General features: G+C 46.1%; 1 protein-coding gene across 3 annotated transcripts in view; it reads right to left on the bottom strand.

The window, feature by feature from the left end:
• HR (HR lysine demethylase and nuclear receptor corepressor) overlaps positions 1 to 21,356 on the bottom strand; it is a 316,649-nt gene that overhangs the window by 160,862 nt on the left and 134,431 nt on the right. For all 3 annotated transcript variants that reach the window (XM_069213971.1, XM_069213973.1, XM_069213972.1), the window contains exon 5: positions 6,526 to 6,682. In XM_069213971.1, coding sequence (XP_069070072.1) covers positions 6,526 to 6,682 — 157 coding nt within the window. The remainder of the gene's footprint in view (positions 1 to 6,525; positions 6,683 to 21,356) is intronic.

Raw genomic sequence — 21,356 nt, 5'->3', positions numbered from 1 at the left:
CGAACAGGTATTTAAAAAATACACAGGGCCAGCAAAAGACCCGCTAGAGAACTGAACGTAGATTGCACATCCTCCCTTGCTTCCATGCGTATTTCTGGCATCAGGCAGAGTGAAGTATATTTTAGGGTTGGGGAGGAGAACAGGAAAAGGGAGGAAACAACGGGTGTGGTTGCACGCCTGCTTACTAATTCAGAAATGGATCCAAATCGGGCAGAGCCTTGGGTAGGCTCATGAAGAAGGATAACACAACTTATCTGCCATCCCTTCCGATTCAGGCGAGAGAAGTCGCAATCTTCTTAAGCCAAAAATGGCCTCATTTTAACTTTTGACCACTCAGAAAATACTCCACTTCAAGGCATGTGCCTGGACAAATTTCCTCTGATTATTCCTATAAATGTCCTGTTTCTCTTTTCTCAAATGTTGGCATGTAGCTATGCTTAAGTGCAGGCCCCCATCCAATAGCAGTGTATTGTCACAGCCATTTCCACATCCTTAGTTTTTTTCAGAGCAATTCCGCAAATGAGCTACAGATAGGAAAAGGCCTAAAAAGTTTCACAATGGACCACAAAACAGCAGGTGTATCCTCCTTGCAGAACCACAGCCATCATCCCAAACCCGTTCCCCCACTCCCAGTTCCTACTATACTATATGCGGATATGCGTAGACACAGCTTGAAAAAGTCCTGTTTCTATTTTTATTACTAAACCTTCTGTCTTCCCACAAAAAGGCCTCTCCTCACAACAAGAATTGCTTTTCCTGTTGTGTCTCATGTACATGCAGTAAGACATAACATAAAAGCATAAGGTACTATGTTTAATCCTGTCTAAAAATATTTTTTTTGTTCTCACACCTAAAGCACGTTAGCCTGCATCTTAGTTTTAACTCATTCACACTAAGGGACCGTTGTCTTGAGTGCAGCAAGCCGGCCTAGTCCCTGCATCCATGTGCGGGAGGATCAAGACGTTGCAGAGTGCACTGTCACCGTCAACTCTGCTTTCCTGTCAGGAAGCATCAGCAATAATTTGTTTGAAAGGGCATGGGTTGATGGCAGCCACGAGTGCTGTGAAACCCTGGGCTTGGCTTCACCTCAAGCCTCTGATTAATCACCTGTTAGCTCATTGGTCATTGGTCCCCAATTTCTCAGGTGTACGAGAAGACGATTCAGATAACTCAGTCCCTAGCCCGGGATCTAGCCTGGTGGTTAAATGTAGAAAATTTGCAAAAATGTATATCCCTACATCCCCCAATTCCGTGTGTGATTACCACAGATGCCAGTCAGTGGGGTTGGGGAGGAGGAAGGTCAGTAGACAGCAGGCGCATCCCTTCTCGCTTCATATTTTAGGGAACTAGCGGCATAGAGCAAGTTCTTCTTCATTTCGCTCCTCAAATTCTCCAGAAACGGTGCTAGTGAGGTCAGACACTCATGTGGCAGAAAGCTATATAAACCATCAAGGAGGAACAAAAGTCGACTCCTTAAGTTCTCTAGTGTACATTACTGGTCTATTGGCAGAATCTCATCTGTTGTCACTTACAGCAATGTACGTTCCTGGGGAAAACAACTTCTAAGCCAATTCATTGAGCCACAACCTGCCATGCTCAGTGAATTTCAGGCTGAGTCGATTGACATTCAGTCAGATTGTGGAAGAGTTTTGTCATCCAGGGCCACACCTTTTGGCATCTCGAACAAATGCCTTGCTTCTAAATTAATGCTTAGACATGAGAGATCCTCAGGCATGTTGAGTGGATGCTGTATCGTTTGTATGGCCTCAGGAACTCCTATATGCCATTCCCCCCGATTACCGTCTTGCACAAGATGCTAAAGAAGATATGGGACGAGAATGTGTTGATGATTTTGATTGTTCCATTCTGGCCAAGAAGGACTTGGTTTTCTCTAATGAATCAGATGTCAGTACAAAGAGAGATCCTATTTGCTTTGAATCCCTCCCCAGTTCAGTACCCTTATCCACCTCTCGAGATGAGGCAAATCCTCAGCCTGGAAATTGAGAGGGGTTAGGTTGTTCCAAGGAGGCAATCTTATCCACATAGAGTTGCAAACACCATCTACTCTGGCTGCTGATGTAAAACATTGGAGTGATTTTGAGAAATGGTGTGCTGACAAGCAGTTTACAGCAGAGATAGCCCAGCCTTTATAAATACTGGGGTATCTTCAAAAAGGGTTTCAGAAAGTTCTAACTCCTTCAGTATTATCTTACCAGTGGGCAGCAAAAATGGATGAATTACTCTTCGAATCTAGCACAGATTATTGCTCTAGGGAAGAGGTTGCTGAAGAGATTTAGATTAAATAACTGTGCTGGTCCCAATGGCTCCTCCATGGGATTTACCTACAGTACTACATGTTATACAAAAGCTTCCATATGAACCATTAGAAACTGCAACTCTTCAATGGCTTACAACCAAGGTCGTATTTCTAGGATCAGTTATGTCCACAAGACGTATCAGAGAACTGGGTGCACTGTTAGCATCGTATTCATATGTCAGATGTTTCCCAGTCAGGGTGGTTATAAAGTTGGACCCAACCTTTCATCCTAAAGTACGCTCTCAATTTCAAGAACATCAGGAGCTCATTTTACCAGCCTTTCTCCAAAAGAATTCCTTTTGTCCAGGGGGTCTGCATGAGAAAAGGGCTTTGTCAGTTTACGTAGAAAGGACAGAGGACAGATGCAAACCTAATGCATTGTTTGTTGCTTTTGGTCCAGCAAACAGTGGTTGAAAACAATCTACGTTCACCATTAGTAGGTGGGTGTGGCAAGCTATCATTAAGGCATATTCTTGTATAGGTTGTCAGATCCCTAGCTCAATTTAAGGAAGATCTACAAGAAGAATATCTGCTACTTTGGCAGAAATGAATGGAGTTTTGATGGTTGGTGGAAATCTGTAGAGCAGACACTTGGGCTTCAGAGGATACTTTTGTAAAGCCCTACAAACCTGATTTGGCTGAATCACATTATTTAGGTTTGGGTGTTCTGAAATATGCTCTGGAGTAATAGCAATGTATGCATCCATGAATTTTGTTGTATGTAAGCACTGAGGAATTTACCTTTAGCTTATGTATATCATCACATAGTATGGACTTGGAAGGGGGTGTTGGGGTAATGAATGCATTACTTACTGGTAATCTTCAATACACAAAACCTTAGTACTCCCCATCCCAGATCCCTCCCTCACCCACTCTGTGGATCTCTATTCCTCAATGCATCTTTCTATAAAAGTCGTCCTTTGTTGTGAGGAGTGCCCTTTTGTGGGAAGAGGGAGGGTTTAGTAATAAAAATAGAAACAGGACTTTGTCAAGCAGTGTCTAGGAGGAGCCACCCCACATACTATGGACTGGGACGGGAAGGAGTAAGGTTTGGGTTAATGGAGATTACTGGTAAGTAATGTTTCACCACTGGACAGGAAAGGCTAGTCCAGACTAGGGAGAAAGTAATACTCAATGTGAGGTTAGAGCAAGGCCATGTAACTTATGAGGTCCGAAACTGAACAGAACCCGGAGAAGACCCTAAACAGTAAGGCCCATATTTATACTTTTTTTAGTGTCGCATTTGCGCCGCTTTTTGACGCAAAAACGGCGCAAACTTATAAAATACAATTGTATTTTGCACCGCTTTTGCATCAAAAAGTGACACAAATGCGGCGCTAAAAAAGTATAAATATGGGCCTAAATTTCTGACAGGGGATGCTTTCTCTGAGTTTATATGATTAATAATAAATGCTGGTTCTTGTTATGTCACCGGTAGTGTACTGCTGATACTGAACACACAGACTCGCACTTGACATTCAACATACAGTGACCCTGAACACTGAGTCCCCGGCCTTTTTATGAACCTGCTCCATGGTACCAGGGCTAAACCATTATTGCAATCCCCACAGGTTTAGAGGTGCACACTCCTCCCTCTTTGAGTTTGTAGTGGTGGCCCGCCTCAAACTACATTCCTGTCAACATATAGAGAGTTAAAAAAAAATAACAGTTCTCACACAGTCCAACATTATACCACTCCCCATTTACTGTTCAAAATCTTGATAAATTATAGAGGGGGCAGGATGAGCTTGCAAGTGGTATCAAGGATGATCACCTTGGGACGGAATTACTGGTGACTCAACATTTCTCACAGGAATGAGAGCCCACCTGCAGGATCCCCAATTTCTGGGCCAATCTCTCTTGTCCGCCAATGACATGCCAGATACCATGCCATTACTTCCACAGTTCAAAACATCCCTGGCCCTCCCACAGGTAAGAACAATCAGCAATCATCAGGCAGCCACACACCTCTTCAGACAAGAATTTAAGGGCTCAGTTTTGGAACTTCTTGAAAAATTAAATATTTTTTGTAACACCTTCCTCAGCCCCACAAGCTGTTACCATTGTACCTTGGCAGCACACCACTTGCCACATATCTGGGTTAAATGGAAGTCGCAATGTGCTGCTGAGGTGACAATCATGACCAACATGCAATCCCCTACCTTCATATCCAACACTTTGGCCTGACGCCGCTTATTAGCATTACAGTTCTTCCTTATCTGTTTCCTAATTACCTACTCTGCATTTTGGGGGTGGGTGTCAGGGGAAGGGGTTGCGGCCCAGCTGGAGTGATGAGGAACCGATGAAAATCTGGCCCAGGCACACCTGGCTCTAATAACAACCTGTGGTCTCAAGGGGTGTCTACTGATACCTGGGACAAAATAGTATATGGCTTACTGCAGAGACTGGATATTGGCATGGCCAGTTTGGATGACTTTAGCCAAGGTGTCCATGAAGCGTTTGACCTGCCATTAGTTTGCAGGAACCAGAGAGTTACTGTAAGTGTAGAAAAAGCAGTGACCTAGATTCTCCCACCGGTACCACCCAGCAGAAGAGCAAATGCACAGAGGCCACAGCCTCTCTGAAATAATGGAATTCCTCACCTCCCAAGAAACTAAAGATAAGCAACAGCAAATAAATAACACCGAAAAGAGATGTATTTCGTGGTGAAGTAAAGACACTTCCTCTTAAGGCATGTGATACACATTACTTTTGTAAAGAGAATTTAAGGTAAGAATATTTGTTGAAAATCCAGTTTGATGGCCCAACCTGGTTCTTTCCATGCAACAGCGACTTCCCATTCCGTGCTCTCATGGAGAATTCAGGTACTGACAAGACTGTGTTGGTGCAGACGTGGCTGTTACCCCTCTCTGGTTCTGCTAAAATGTTTGTGGATACTTTGCCCCATCATATCCAACTCTGCAGAGTGCCCTCCCAAGAAGGAAGATGCCTAGACCTTACTCACCGGAAGGGCATGAGCTAACGGACAGGGTAGGATAGGAATAACTGATGCCCGGGGGCCATCAAAGATTGATCACCTGGATTACCAAGTCTGGACTGTGCAAACCCTGCTTCTGTGCCACACAAGATTCCTGAAACCTGCATCAAGCAATTTTAACTTTTGATCAAATATGTTGCATAAAAATCCTAGAATTGGCTAAGCACTGAAAGCTGAAGATGTAATTACCCCCGTCAAGGGCACTCCCTTTATTAACTCCAGGTGAATAAAAGGCTGAAAAGGCCCCACTGATTCATCCATGTGTGGCTAGTCATACACAGCTTTAAGTAACAGTTTCACCTTAACGAACTGAGCTATCTTCCTAAAGTATGATGCCTGTTTAATTCACCAACGCCGTCACCGAGTTTGATTTCAACATAAACTCCCCTTCTGTGTCCCTATCTGCCTCATCTTGCTGTCCAACCTCGGGATCTGGAGATTTTTTTTCCCCAAAATATTAAACCGTTCATTTTTTATAAACTCAAAGAGAAAAATGGAAAATCTGTTTAGCTACCTCGCATATATTAAAGTCAAAATAGATGATTTATGGAAAAAAAGTTTTTAGCACAAAAAAACCAGAGAGAACATCGCTTCTGACAGCCGGAGACGATTCAGGGGGTGTCAGGCTCCATTTTGTTGCATCTGTTGAAGATGCAAATGACTATGCATGGATGGGGGCCACTTGCCCATCCTCATTCATTTACCCAACATACTGCTGCGAGAATTAAAGTTTGTGATTGAAAAAAAACATTTTCAGCACCTGAGGAAGATTTCAGAAAGCAAAGGAGAATATGCTAGAAAATGTCAGTAGTCAGCTCGACCACAGCGCATTTGGAAAGCATTACTGAACACACATTTCAAAGTCTATGGTGATTTTCTACGGGAGTGAAATTATCACTTATGAAAGCGAAGTGCAACACTGGAATGGAGGATAGACATGTTAAGGCAGAAGAGTACACAGATCAGAAAAAAGACTGACAGACGAGACAGAAACAGTACAAGAGACTGGAGCTAGGTGGATTGAGAGAGAAGCACAGCTAGAGATACAAAGTGACAAATGTTTTTTAAGGACAAGAAAGGGATGGCCCATAACACACACGTGTGTGTGACAATATGGAAAGGAACGGTAAGGTAAGGCAAGGAGCACTTACATACTTAGCATTAGTCCAAACCCTGCTGGAGATGGGGATAAAAACAGTATGCATCTCACCTGCGAAAGTGCAAAAATCTGCAGCTTGTCTCAGCTGTTGCTTCCTGGCTCTGAGACTTGCAGATGTAGCAGTGTTCAGTACCTTCTGGGAGCTGTATGCAGGGGACACTCTGCAGGGAGACATGAGTTTGATCCCCGGACTTTGTCCCATACATTTCTGCAAGATAAAAAAAACAAGAATTCAGGCTTTGCTGCCAGGACTGGTGTTCAACGACTCTGCAGCTACAGCTAGGCCTTTTGTGTTTCCTGTGGTCTGTAATTGGGTGAGAAAATGGGACCAGCTCGGGTGGAACTCTTTATTGCTCTTGCCTTCTTTCCTCTGCTTTTCACACTCCCTGAGGATAATACTATTTACTTTCCTATTCCTTCTCATATTGCTGATTCCCCCCTCTCCTTTACTTTTTCTGTATACATCCTTATCACTCGCCATAAACAAATGTATGCCACAGTATTATTTCAGTCTCAACTTGTAAAGTGATGATGTCCAAAATACTGCCTATATACTATGCGGACGTATCTTCAAGGAGGGCACCTGAGATGGAGGAAAGATTTAGAATTCTAAACTCCACATTTATTTACCTTAACAAAAGGTTGGTAGTTGATATTGTGAATACAATATCTTTGCAATGGGTAAGTGAAGCTGTGGAAATAATTCTTTCGGAAAGAGTTTAACTTCCCATAATAAACTCTCTACTCTGCCTAATATTTTGTTATGTTCCCACATGGGGGATTCTTAAGATTTTCTAACTCAGTTTGTTGTTGTTGTCTTTATTGTAGTAGTAGTGTTATCTTTCATGTGTTGATCTCCACATCTGTTCTCCCCGCGAGAGGTTTTGAATGCCACCCTTAAGTGTTGCACATTGAGGCAATATTATTGCTGAAAATAATATTTCTCTCTTGTACAAAGACTACAATTTCCTGAAACTTGCTTCCAAATAGTAATGTGTGTGTTTGATGTGTAGGGATGTAGTCACCCACATATATTGCTGACTGGGCAATGCTTGTCCTCTAAGGTAGGTTTAGGAGGAGATAACCACTTCCTTTCCTTGTTTGTTGTCTTAAGTGGGCTCACGTGGCACAGTTTGCAGTTCTTGTCATTTTCTGGGTGCTTGTAATTGTACTTACTAGCAGACATTTGAGTGTTTTCAGTTACTCCAATAACCAGTGACCAAGAAGTAAATCCTGCAAGGGTCCAAGCCCCATGTCTGTATGCACCTGCTGTTAGAGCAGATACTAGAGAATGGTCCATTAGGAAAGAAAAGAAAGAATTGAGGTACCTGGCTCCCTCACAGCTCCTCTGATCCGAGGCAATTAGCCCACAGTAGTGCATTCTGGATACTCTGTCCATCTGGAACCCACAGTGCGCAAATGCTAAGTAGAACGTCTGCGTGGTCAGTAAGTTCATCGCTTATATCAAAGGCTAAAGGCTGCCTTTATCCAGTCAATTAAAAAGGTCCTTTGCCCTTTTGAACAAGGGTGTGAACCCCAGAGAACCTTCTTTTGCTCAGTCTGCAGCACAGTCTCATCTTTTACTTCAACCCCTAAAATATTTATTAACAAATTCTTTACACATACCTCAAGCTAAATTGTCTTTTGACACCTTGATAACAGTTGTTTTTAAATACTAAACCCAGATCTTATAAAATGGGTGGGATCTTCCTGTATGTTGAATCATATGAGTGTTTTTATGTTTGTGTCTGTGGATGAATCGGAGATGAATGAGTGGATCCTTGGTTCACATGTTTATGTGGATGGTACAGCATGCATCTGTGCTAGGAGAAGTGAATGGGAGTAGGATATGATTATCTGAGTACTGAAGGCTTTAGAGTGGACAATCACATGCTGCTTTGCTTTATTGCAATCATTTGCTTTACATGTCATGTTCTGGTGCCACCACGCTTATTTCCCCTAAATTCAAATGTCCTCATTAGGATCGGGAGCTGACCCTCTTTGGAACAAAAGGATGTGATTACCATGGGTCTGACGGTGCTCATGGGACTCACCCTTGTGAAGGTGTCTTGAAGGAGAGACTTCTATTGAGCTTTTGGTGCCAAAACTGCACAGCGACTTTGAGTACTACGAGCAATCTGCTTTTACACTTTTTTAATATTTGAATTGACAACATTGGCTGCTCACCTTAGATATACTGAGGTCCGGGGGCTCCTTTGTGTTTATTACCAACCTATGGGGCATATTTATGATGCTCCTTGGGTCATCTTGTGCCACATTTGTTTCATTTTCTTGAAGCAAATTTTGTATTAAGGTTGCATTTCCCACAGGCCATATTTACAGAGTGGCGCAATGCAAGCATTGCACCACTTTGTAAACCCTTGTTCCACATTAGGCCTGTGCCAGGCATAATTTATGCAAGTGGGCCGTTCACATGTAGGGAGGCTCAGAAAAATGGTGCAGTGAAATTTACTAGATTTCACAGCGCCATTTTTAACGTCATTATGAACACCTGCGTCAAGGGAGCGTCACCTTAACACCTGCCTTAGGCGCACAGGGAGGCCATAAATTATGACGCTAATGCCGACACGACTGCCATGGTGCGCCGTATTGTAAATACGTGCACGCCTGGTGCTGTGAGGGGGACGCAATGGGGCGCTAGAAAAGTGGCGCATCATGAATGATGCTGCACTTTTCCATAAATATGCCCCAGTGTCTGAACAGTGCATGCATCACATAACAGGCCGGTGCAGGAAGGACGTTTTAGATGGCTGAAACAGTGCAACTGCACAGTGAGTGATGTTTGCATACCTTTGTGCATTGGTTACTTGCCAGTCTGATCACAAAAATTTGCTAGAGGAGGCTCTGACTCATTAGTGCGTCTTGGTACATGAAGCACTATTTGCAGTTTTTGCCTTCACAGCGCTTACCTGCAATCTGCACACCCAGCTGGATGGTGAGACAAAATCTTTACGTATTAAGTTGGAGCAGAGCTGAACTTAGATCTCGATATATGTATTCACGGAGGATTATATCATGGAAAGCTTTCTGTGACCTAAACTGTATAGGTGTCTCCAGACTGCACCATGGGGTTTGCTGCTCGTTGCGACAAGAATGATAGCCATACAGTAGGGTTTGGAAGCACTTATTTTGAATTATAAGCTGCTGAGACAGAGACAATTTGGGGGTCCAACAGCCAATCTTCTTGGCGATACATGGGGATCTGCCAGTATCAAGAAACTTATGGAAACATATATGGCTATTATTTAGATGCCCTGGAAGCAGGCAAATGCTAGTCCACAAGGAAATTAACTGTACTGGGACACTGCCTAAGCGCTCAGCATCACTGCACCTTAGATGTCAGATAACAGGGCCCCTAGCTTGAAGAAGACCACTGTTGTTGCTGAAGGTATTGAACCGTAAACAGGCTTGTGGACTGGAGGTCAATGAAGATGGTGGTTTACAAACAGTAATGAAGCAGCCTGATGGTACTAATATAAAAAGGACTAAGACAAAGTGATGGGGATGAAGGAAGTGTGTACCTTGGTAGTGCATGCGTTACTTTGCCACTTTTAAATGGTGTCTAGCAGCCAACAAGAGAATTCTGTGGCTGCAAGTTAGATTTTGCCATTACATAGTAGTATTACATGAAGGCAGATGGACAAGGAAATAAGGTGGGAAAATAAATGGCTAAAAGGGAGATTGGCATGAACAATTTTCGAGAGCACTGCAAGGAGTCGATGACAAACCGTAAAGTATGAAATACTGTGCTGGCTAGGAGTGAGGAGAAGTTTAAGGAGGTAGAGGTGTCCACTAAGTATGCTGTCTCAGCTGTTCTAGCGATAGGTAGCCCACCCAATCCAGAGTTTCCTAACTGCTTGGTGCTGAATTATTTTGCTGACACCAACACCGAGCATGAAATTGATACACAATGGTCTTGAGTAAAAAGGGATGCAGGGGCAGACAGTTCATACCCCAGCAAAAAGAGCCGTGTGTTGCTATATTCCAGTAAATTCACTCTCCTAGGAACCTAGGATGACCATTGCTCTTTCTTTTAATTCCAAAAGTAATCATTTTGTTGACCTTAGAAGGTGAAGATTCTGAATCAGAGGAAATGAAATTTTAGTGTGTAATCAGATGTCCTCTGCAGGTAATCAGTGAGTGAGTGAGTTCTTGAACTGTTTTTAGGGCAAGGTTTAATCTCTCTGAACACCCTCTTTTAAACCCACATTATATCTATTAAGTATTATTTTTTGAGGATTTTCTTCTGAAAGTAAACAGTTATGGCCTGTTTTTACGCCCATTACAGTGCCTTGACGCCGTATTGCCAGTATGATTACAATAAGCCCTTCAAAGTCCTTTCCAAGTGGTTATTACAAAGAGAAGCCATACTCTGTATTGGAGGCCTATGTGTAGCAACGTGGCAAGTTCTGGAGGCTAGCTCTTTAGTGGAACAAAAAGCAATAGATGGTGGTCTAAACCATTAGTAATTGTTCTTGGCTGCATTACACTGCATTATTGTTTTGCTCTCTAGAGTTGGTGCAACCATAAACAAGTCTGCCTTGAAGCGGCTGCGAAGGGACCATTTTTTTTAGAATTGGTATGCCACGCGGCTTATGTAGGGTAATACAAGGAACCCCAAACATGTTATATCCATCACTGAGGAACAGAGTAAGCCCTCCGTACAAGGCAAGTTACCGAGCCTACATCCGAGCATATACATTTCACACAGATCAACTCATTGGGAAAACAAAAGGTGAATGGTGAAGAGCTTCAATTAACCCCAACCACTGGTAATTATTCTGGGTTGAGTTCCATTCGTTTGTGTTTCTTTGCTCATTTTGACTTGATATAAGGTCCAACCATAAGGAAATCAGCCATGGCCCTACACATAAAGGGACAGACCTTCCCTAATTGCTATGGCATGTGTCCTCTGAATGAGAACACAAGCTACCACGGATGTTTCATAATTTTTTGATCTTATCATTGGGGTGCAGTTTAAGTCCTTGTAGAATGGAGAGATGGGGTATCCATATCTGAAAATCCCTGTGCCACTAAGGGTGACTCACTGGGAATTGTTATGGCTAGAGAGGTTGAATTAATAACATCCACTGATAATTATCCAAGGCTGCATTCCAGTCTATCATCATATGCTCACTGCACAGCAGGACCCATACCTCGCGATGAGGTGACTCAATCTCCACCTCAATGATAAGTCCCAGATATGCTGATACAGGTGTGTGGATTTTGTGTTGCCAAATAGTGGAGCTCTGGCCTAGCAAGGCTCCAAGACAGTGAGCGAAAAAAACAATGGACTGAAGTGGGGCCCATAGTAATTAACTATGCCAGATAGTCATTCAATAATTGTATCCATCACGTTTTAGGTTTTCTCACCTGGAGTATTGTCTTTTGGCCATATTTGGAGTATTGTGTCAGAATCGGAGTGTGGTGTCAGTACTGTGCCCAGTTCTGGAGCCCAGATCAGAGGAGCAACATTTACAGTCTAGGACATGTCTGAAACAGTGCTGATGCATGGTCACCACAATAAACATGGACAGTAGACACTGGAGGAAGTGGTACTGTGGAGACAACACTATTCCTTAAATGTGTGGACTAAGTGAGATAGGAAAGTCATTTCCTATATAAAATAGGCTCTAGAACTGAGGTCCTTGCCTATATTATAGTAAGGCTGCACTTTCCCTGTTTGCACCACGGTGCACCTTTAACGAGGTGTGCTGGGCGCAAACATGGCAGTGCACCATATTACTGATAAATGTGCTGCCACCAGGGCTGACACAAATGTACGCAACCCTGCAGGCTGCATGCTAGTTAAAGACAGACCAACAGACTGAAGCGGTTGGCCTGCCTTTCACAGTGCTGTTGGCATCAGACATGCACTTTCAAGGGGGACAGATATCCCTCTGCCAGTGGGTAGAGTTATTGATTGAACCCACCTGCAGGGAAATGTACCCATTCTCCACCTTCCAAGAGGCGCCCAAAGGAAACACTGTCTGCGCGCCACCTTTTTGTGGGTCTCACTGAGTGTGCCTTCTGAGAGCCTCCTTGCCCCTGTGTCTGCACCTGTAATACGTCGCCCTCCCCCCCACCAGCAGCAGGAGCTGCAAAACGTTCATGGAAACAACATAATAAACAGAGTTTATTATGTTGTTTCTGTAAAGGTGGGCAGGCCACTGGCATGAAGTAGATGGAGGGGGAGAGTTGAGAACTCCCCCTCAATTCGCAAGTATGTTTGGCCGGCCTTCTGGGGCTGGCCAAACACATATGCGCACAGGGCTCTCTCCTGACCAGCAACATTGTTGCTGGGCTGGAGAGAGTCTGCACAGGCTCCCAGTCTGCCTGGGAGTGCCCTGGCTGGGCACTCCGAGCCAATCCTGACGCTGCTCTGAGCAGCGTCACGATTGGCCACAGGGCACGATGGGAGCCTGTGCCTGCCTGCAGCCTGCAACGAAGGAGCGGAACGGCATGGTAAAAAAGGAAAGTTACATTTTTTTTGTGACACCCCCCACCCTCCCCGCCACACGCCACGCTGCCTTGCCCTGCCCCTTTTCCCTCTCACGAGCCACGACTGGTAATACTGTGTAGGTACAGAGGCAAAGTGCTTCCCTCATTTGCACGTGGCTGCGTTCCCATACACATTAGTGGACTCCCTTTAGTATGGTGCCAGCACTTCATGTATTACAGAAGGAGCTGCACAAGCATCCATGCCTCCTTCTGTAATGCTAAAGTGCCCCGGTGCACAGAAAGTGGAAGCACACACCTGTTTCGGCCCAGGGCACTTTATGTAATATTGACTCCGATGTGATACTAATAACGGAGGAAGAAAACTGCTGAGGTATTATGAGAATAATTTAAAGAAACAATATGGTGGAAAACAAATTGGTGAACACAAAGCCTTGATGAACTGTCTGTTTGAAAAGTCATTTGGGCAAATAGCTAAAAGGATAAAAAAGGAAAATGTGGAATCGGAACTGAGGGTTGATGACAACTTGAAAAAAAAATGACCCAAAGCTTTCAACAGTTCCCAAAACGGAAGGCACTGAAAATGTAAGTAGTTTAAAAAATTGGGAAACACAGATAAAAAGTTCAGGAAAACAAATAGCTTCAGGTCACTGAAGTCTTTTCTTTTATTTCAATGGCAGGCGGTGTTGCAGCATGGGTTGTAGGAAAATAGGGTCAGGGGACATGGTGGCAGGGTGGCAGAGGAGATCAGTAAGGAGGGTACCAACAAGAAGGCCATGTGTGGGGAAATAGTTACCTACTTGTTAAAAAATGTGAGTCGGGGAAAACAGAAACAGAGGGAAGAAAAAAAATACAAAGGAAAAGAGAGGTGGGGAGGTAAGCATTTGGGGATCCCCTCTACCCACGAAAAGCCAAAACTTGTTGTATGTCACAATATTGTAGCCTAAATACAGACTGGTAATATTATTACATCCACAATGTTTCCTTCCCTACAGCTCTCATTACAAGTGGCCTATTAATTCCGGTGGATACATTCATGAGAGTCACTGGGCCTACTGCACTGCTAAGGACAGCGGAAATACCAAGGACCGGTATGGTCTCCTATGGCGCTTTCTGATGTTCCAATGGAAACTGCAGGAAGTAATGGTGATTGCTATGTGAATAGGTACCGAAATTAGCGATTCTCCCAATAATTCCAAATTTCTGTGGAGTTGATGGAATCCCAGTAACGTTAACTTCAGTGTTGCAGATTTACATAGTGTGTCCGAGACTCATAATGAGGCAATGCACGGTCAAGTAAAGAATATATAAAGAAGTACAGATTTACTATTTTCAGTCAATATCTCAACAATATGGCGATCTTTGATATTGTGAATGTGATATTGTTACAGGCTGATATTTCAACTGCAGTATTATGTTCCCATCCTGCCAAAAACATACCGAGAGAAGCAAAAAAGAAGGCAAGCATCAGGAGGTCTTCCCACCAGGAGCGGACTGAGCATTAACACAACAGGATGAATGCCAGACAAGCCAAGCCGCATGTGAAGTTTTGGAGTGGCTCCAGGACTCTTTCAGGGCTGTTTTGCTCCAGGTATTCATTTTCCTCCTTACTAGCATGTCTAAAAGTAAACATTTGTCTAAAACAGCATTGTACAGAACACCTTCTCTGCTGCAGGCCTTGCCTCCAAGCCACCGTGCAAAGAAACGCTGGCTCTCACAAATATATCTGCACAGCTCATGCTCACGGTGTGCAGGAAGGCTTCAGGGACAATGGAAGTTGACTGCCGAAAATGAAACGGGCAGCGGAAGTGACATCACGCATTCTTTGATCTCAGTAACATTACATGAAGAATCGTCATTTAACCTTTAATCATTTGACCTTCGCCCCAGGAATCAATGTCACATGATCAAACCCCGATGACTTCAAAATAATTCCTGAAGTTAAGAACCCCATAATAACTGAACAATTAATATAACCAAAAAACTTACAAACAGATATGTCTATTGGATTAATCACAGAGGGATGATGACCAGAAATTAGATTTAATAAGCAATAGTGGTTATGTTTACTTGTATTAATTCGTATGAACCATACATTGAATGTGAACTATATTGTTAGCTTAAATTATTTCACATAAATGTTAATACGTTTTGAGTTATAATCATGTCTCAGGCCCTTTCAATCGTGCAAATCCCAGAAATAAAGGCTTTCTTCAACTGCATAGTTTTTTTCAAAATAATAAAACATTAAACAAAGTTGTTTAAAACGTGTCTTTGTTTTATTTCATTTTTTTTTATTTCGGCAGAAAATGGCCATTGCACTACTTAAGTTATTTATAATTCTTGACCGTAAGCTAATTTCCCAGGGTCCAGAGGGAGCTGCAGAAAGCACTACTCATCAGGACACTGTTACCTTCTGTCCTTGGCACTGTTTTTCGCACCTCTGAGGTCAGGGGTTGCAAAGCAGTGCTAGAGATCACACGAGGAAGCCTGTGGTAGCTGCTACCCCTGGCAACTCCTAATTGAAGACCGTGCGAGGGTCATCCAGCTAGGGCCAATCGAGCTATATCTAGCATGGGTCACAGGCTTCTGTCTGCCTTGCTCCTCAAGTGGGAGATAAGAATTTAAATGTGAGAAATGGGGGACAACAACACTACAGGATAGATGGGGGAGGAGTTCCTAATAAACATATTTTCGAGATAAAAGTCATTTACCAAGTTGGTTTCTTTGATAGTTAGAGAAAATAGGTTTGACCAAAATGTGTTACCCAATTTTTGTATTCAACAAGTTGTTTCTCTTACTAGAGCTCAAACAGCCACTGCTGCCACTATTAGAGCTCCACTAATGTTATTTGTAAATTATAGTGCCTTGAACTGGCCTGCATTGGTGCATTAGAAATCAAAAATACATACCCTGCCTGAAAACTAGGCACAACAGCTGTCCCCTTGTCCTTCTACACCCAAGGCCACACTCAGAGCCACGCTATGAACGATCACTAGGAGTCACTGTTGCATTAGTATCTGTCTGCTCCTCAGCCACTGTCATACTTTTACTAGTCACTGTATATCACTGCTGAACTAGTGTCTGCTCCTAGCCTCCTTGTGGATCCAGGTTTGCATACACCGCAAGCTCACCTTTTTGTGTCCTAGTTTGTAACTCAGAATTACATTTTTCAAACAACTTCTGATTATTCTCTCTACTTCTCGAAGTGGACATCGCTGAGAGTGTGACCACAAAATCTTTCGCTGTATTTTCAAAACTCCCCTCTTTTCCTCCTCTTTCTTACCTTACACCCATTTGTCAGGACCTGGGGTCATACTCTTCTGTTTCCCCTGGCATCAATAGTCCCTCGTGTGTACCAATTAGCTAAAGTGGCTTGAAAGGATGAGATTGGATTAGTCGTTAAAATCATATTACCACTGTCTAAATCCAGAATACACACAAATTAAATCTATGTAACCCAAGGGATAGCTCTGAAGTCAGAGATTCGATTCTGCAATAGCTCTATAACCACATGGCTAGCTCTGCTGTCTAAAGCCCAAACGTTTGTACCTAAGACATAGCTCTTTTATTCTCAGGCCTGGACCTGCAACATTAGGACAACCCCTGGAATAGCTAAAGCCCAGTCTTAAAGAACTATGTAACCTGATCTGAGGCTGGGCCTACAGGATATCCGTAACCTGACAATAGTTCTGCTGTTTAAGGCATAAAGCTGTAAGGGCTGTGTTACTTTAGAGATAGCGTCACGCCCCAATCTCCCCTCTGTATCTCTATGCAGAAGAGCATGTGAGGGGCTCCACTCTTCTGTAAGTTCTGCATGGCTCGAGAAAAAGATGTCAAACACTTATCATCTTTGTTCCAAAACAAATCATACCTACAGAAAGTGACAGAGCTCAATGCACCGATGCCTGTCATCACCGACCTTGTCAACATGCCCTTCTTTATAGGCAACCATAAGATAATCACTCCTCTTCTAAAACGTCAGATGCCGACACCGAAACGTTGAGCAATTTCAGATCTGCCTCAGAAACAACATGCACTGCTAAGCCATTAGAAACAAAATTAATGCTCAAACCTAACAACGTGGTGAGCTTCTTCCTGTCAGGGATCTGACAGGAAGGGAGGAGTTTGTATCTTTCATGACTAAGTTGAATCCTGCATTCTACCATCATATTCCTTTCAGAAGAGTTGCTACTGACTATGAAATGTTGATCGAAAGTCACTGGCTCATGTCCTTTTGTTATCAAATCAAATCAAATCATTAACATTTATAAAGCGCGCTACTCACCCGTGCGGGTCTCAAGGCGCTAGGGGGGAAAGGGGGGGTTATCGCTGCTCGAACAGCCAAGTCTTTAGGAGTCTCCGGAAAGCGGAGTGGTCCTGGGTGGTCCTGAGGCTGGTGGGGAGGGAGTTCCAGGTCTTGGCCGCCAGGAAGGAGAAAGATCTCCCACCCGCCGTGGAGCGGCGGGTGCGAGGGACGGCAGCAAGTGCGAGGCCAGCGGAGCGGAGGGGGCGGGTGGGGACGTAGAAGCTGAGGCGTCTGTTGAGGTATTCCGGTCCCTTGTTGTGGAGGGCTTTGTGTGCGTGGGTGAGAAGACGGAAGGTGATCCTTTTGCTGACTGGGAGCCAATGCAGGTGTCTCAGGTGTGCGGAGATGTGGCTGTTGCGGGGTACGTCGAGGATGAGGCGGGCCGAGGCGTTTTGGATGCGTTGCAGGCGGTTTTGGAGTTTGGCGGTGGTCCCGGCGTAGAGGGTGTTGCCGTAGTCCAGGCGACTCGTGACAAGGGCGTGGGTCACGGTTTTTCTGGTGTCGGCGGGGATCCAGCGGAAGATCTTGCGGAGCATGCGGAGAGTGAGGAAGCAGGCGGAGGACACGGCGTTGACTTGCTTGGTCATGGTGAGAAGAGGGTCCAAGATGAAGCCGAGGTTGCGGGCGTGGTCTGCGGGGGTCGGTGCGGTGCCGAGGGCCGTGGGCCACCAGGAGTCGTCCCAGGTGGACGGGGTGTTGCCGAGGATGAGGACTTCCGTTTTTTCAGAGTTCAGCTTTAGGCGGCTGAGCCTCATCCAATCTGCGACGTCCTTCATACCCTCTTGTAGGTTGGTCTTGGCGCTGGCGGGGTCCTTGGTGAGGGAGAGTACAAGTTGGGTGTCGTCGGCGTAGGAGGTGATGATGATGTCGTGCTTGCGTACGATGTCGGCGAGGGGGCTCATGTAGACATTGAAGAGTGTCGGGCTGAGCGATGAGCCTTGAGGTACGCCGCAGATGATCTTGGTGGGTTCTGAGCGAAACGGAGGGAGGTAAACTCTTTGGGAGCGGTTAGCGAGGAAGGAGGCGATCCAGTCCAGGGCCTGGCCTTGGATCCCGGTGGAGCGTAGGCGGGTGATTAGGGTGCGGTGACAGACGGTGTCAAAGGCAGCCGAGAGGTCGAGGAGAATGAGGGCGACTGTTTCACCGTTGTCCATCAGGGTTCTGATGTCGTCTGTGACTGAGATGAGGGCGGTTTCCGTGCTGTGGTTGGTTCGGAATCCGGTTTGTGAAGGGTCGAGCAGGTTGTTGTCTTCCAGGAAGGTGGTCAGCTGTTTGTTGACGGTCTTTTCTATTACCTTGGCTGGGAAAGGTAGAAGAGAGATGGGGCGGAAGTTTTTCAGGTCGCTTGGGTCAGCCGTAGGTTTCTTTAGTAGGGCGTTGACTTCAGCGTGCTTCCAGCATTCGGGGAAGGTAGCAGAAGAAAAAGAAGAGTTGATGACGGTCTGGAGGTGCGGGGCGATGATGTCGTCGGCTTTGTTAAAGATGAAGTGCGGGCAGGGGTCCGAAGGGGCGCCGGAGTGGATAGAGTTCATGATGGATTTGGTTTCTTCCGTGTTGATGTGGGTCCAGTTGTTGAGGGTGATGTCCGGGGAAGCGGGTTCAGTGGTGTATGGTTGGGTCTGGTGTCCGAAGCTGTCGTGGAGGTCGCTGATCTTGCGATGGAAGAAAGTGGCGAGGGATTCGCACAAATCCTGTGAGGGCGTGACGGCGTTGGCACTGGCGCTGGGGTTGGAGAACTCTTTGACGATGCTGAAGAGTTCTCTGCTGTTGTGGCTGTTTTTGTCTAGTCTGTCGGTGAAAAAGTTCCTTTTGGCAGTGCGGATCAGGTGGTGGTGTTCGCGTGTAGCGTTCTTGAGGGCGGTCATGTTGTCAGCGGTGTGGTCCTTGCGCCAGGCCTTCTCAAGGGCACGACAAGTTTTCTTTGATTCTTTGAGGGTGTCAGAGAACCAGAGAGGTTTTTTGGTGTTGGTCTGTCGATGCGTGCGTTTGAGGGGAGCAAGGTTGTCAGCGCAGTTGGAGATCCAGTTTGTGAGGTTGAGAGCTGCGTCGTTGGGGTCGGTGGTGAGGGTGGGTTGGTTGGCGGCAAGAGCGGAGAAGAGTTGCTCTTCAGGGATCTTGTTCCACTGTCGACGAGGGATGGGTTGAGTGCGGAGGTGGGAGGTCTCGCGTCGGAATGTGAAGTGGACGCAGCTGTGGTCGGTCCAGTGTAGGGCAGAGGTGTGGCTGAAGAAGACGTGTTTGCTGGCGGAGAAGATAGGGTCGAGCGTGTGTCCGGCGATGTGGGTGGCGGTGTTCACCAGTTGTTTGAGGCCGAGGTTGGCGAGGTTGTCGAGCAGGGTGGTGGTGTTGTGGTTGTTGTTTTGTTCCAGATGGAAGTTGAGGTCGCCTAGGAGGATGTAGTCCGGTGAGGCGAGGGCGTGCGGGGAGATGAAGTCGGCGATGGCGTCGCTGAAAGAGGCGCGAGGTCCGGGAGGACGGTAGACGAGGGATCCTCTGAGGGTGGTCCTTGGGTCGGTGCGAATCTGAAAATGCAGGTGTTCAGCGGCGAGGGGGGGGTCTTCGGTGGAGGTGGTGACGCTGATGGAGTCTTTGAAGATGATGGCGACACCTCCTCCTACTTGGTTGGTGCGGTCTTTTCTGGAGATCTTGTAGCCTTCGGGGATGGCGGTAGCGATGTCTGGAGCAGAGGAGGCGTTCATCCATGTCTCCGTGATGAAGGCGACGTCCGGGGCTGTGGAGTCCAGGAGGTCCCAAAGTTCAACGGCGTGCTTGTGGACGGAACGAGCGTTGACCAGGATGCACTTGAGGTGGTTGATGGCGCGTGGGCTTGTGGTCGTGGTAGTTGCGTGGTGGAAGATGCGTTTGCAGGAGTTGCAGGCGAAGGGTCCATGGGTGCGTTTGGGGTGAGCTAGGAAGCAGGTTTTGGAGCGCCCTGGGTTGAGGGCGTGGAGGGTGGTGGGGTCGTAGCGGATCAGCGGGGCTTGGGGGAGCTGGGGACCAGGGGTCGTGGCGCTGGGCGCGGGCCAGGCGCGGACGGGCGCCATAAGAGGTAGGAGGGGGGGGGAGGGGTCAGCTGGGGGCGAATGGGAGCTGGGGGGCGGGGGCGTGCAGGAGGTCGCGGCGGGAAAGCGCGAGGGGGGGGGGGGACAGGTAGAGTGAGAGGAGCTGGGGGAGGGGGTTTAGGGTGGAGGAGGGTGAGTGTTAGGAGGTTTGGAGATTAGGGAGAGAGATAGGAGTAGGGTTGTGAAGATAGGGGAGGGGGGGTTGTAGAGGTGGGTGAGGGAGAGAGGTAGAGTGAGAGGATAGGGAGATAGGTAGTAGAGGGGATGGCGGGAGGGGGGGAGAGATAGAGAAATAGATAGAGAAAATAGATAGAGAAGTCGATAGATAGGGAAATAGATAGATAGACAGATAGGTAGGTAGGAGGAGGTGGAGAGTGGGGGAGTTAGATAGTGAGATAGGGAGCTAGAGAGATAGGAAGATAGGAGGAGTGAGGGAGGTAGATAGCGAACGGGTTAGCTAGGGGTGAGAGAGGGGGAGGCGAGTGAGGGAGGGGGATGAGGAAGGAGCAGGAGGGCAGGCTCGGGGGAAGAAGACGGAGGAGGTAGAAGAGCCGAAGACAGGAGAACAGAAGACAGAAGAACAGAAGAACAGAAGACAGAAGCACAGAAGATCGGAAGAGCAGAAGAACAGAGAAGAACAGAGAAGAACACAGAAGAACACAGAAGAACACAGAAGAACCGAGAAGAAGAACACAGAAGCACCGAGAAGAAGAACACAGAAGCACCGAGAAGAACAGAGAAGAAGAACACAGAAGACCGGAAGAACACAGAAGAACAGAAGGGAAGAACAGAAGAGAAGAACAGAATAACACAGAAGAAGATTGCAGAGGGGGAGCGAGGAGGAAGAGACAGAGAGGAGGAAAAGAAGCAGGAGCAGGAGAGAAGGTGAGTGGCGCGGGCAGGGCGAGGGGCTGGGAGGAGGGGGGTACTTACAGTTAGGTGGGTCTCAGGAACACAGGAACTCGGGAACTTGGAGGAGCTGCAGCGGCAGGGGGAGCGACCTACCCTTGGGTCAGCATGTCAAACTGAGA

This window comes from Pleurodeles waltl, chromosome 11 (genome assembly GCF_031143425.1).
Source record: "Pleurodeles waltl isolate 20211129_DDA chromosome 11, aPleWal1.hap1.20221129, whole genome shotgun sequence".
Classification (NCBI taxonomy): Eukaryota; Metazoa; Chordata; class Amphibia; order Caudata; family Salamandridae; genus Pleurodeles; species Pleurodeles waltl.
This window is presented reverse-complemented; position numbering and strand designations above follow the sequence as displayed.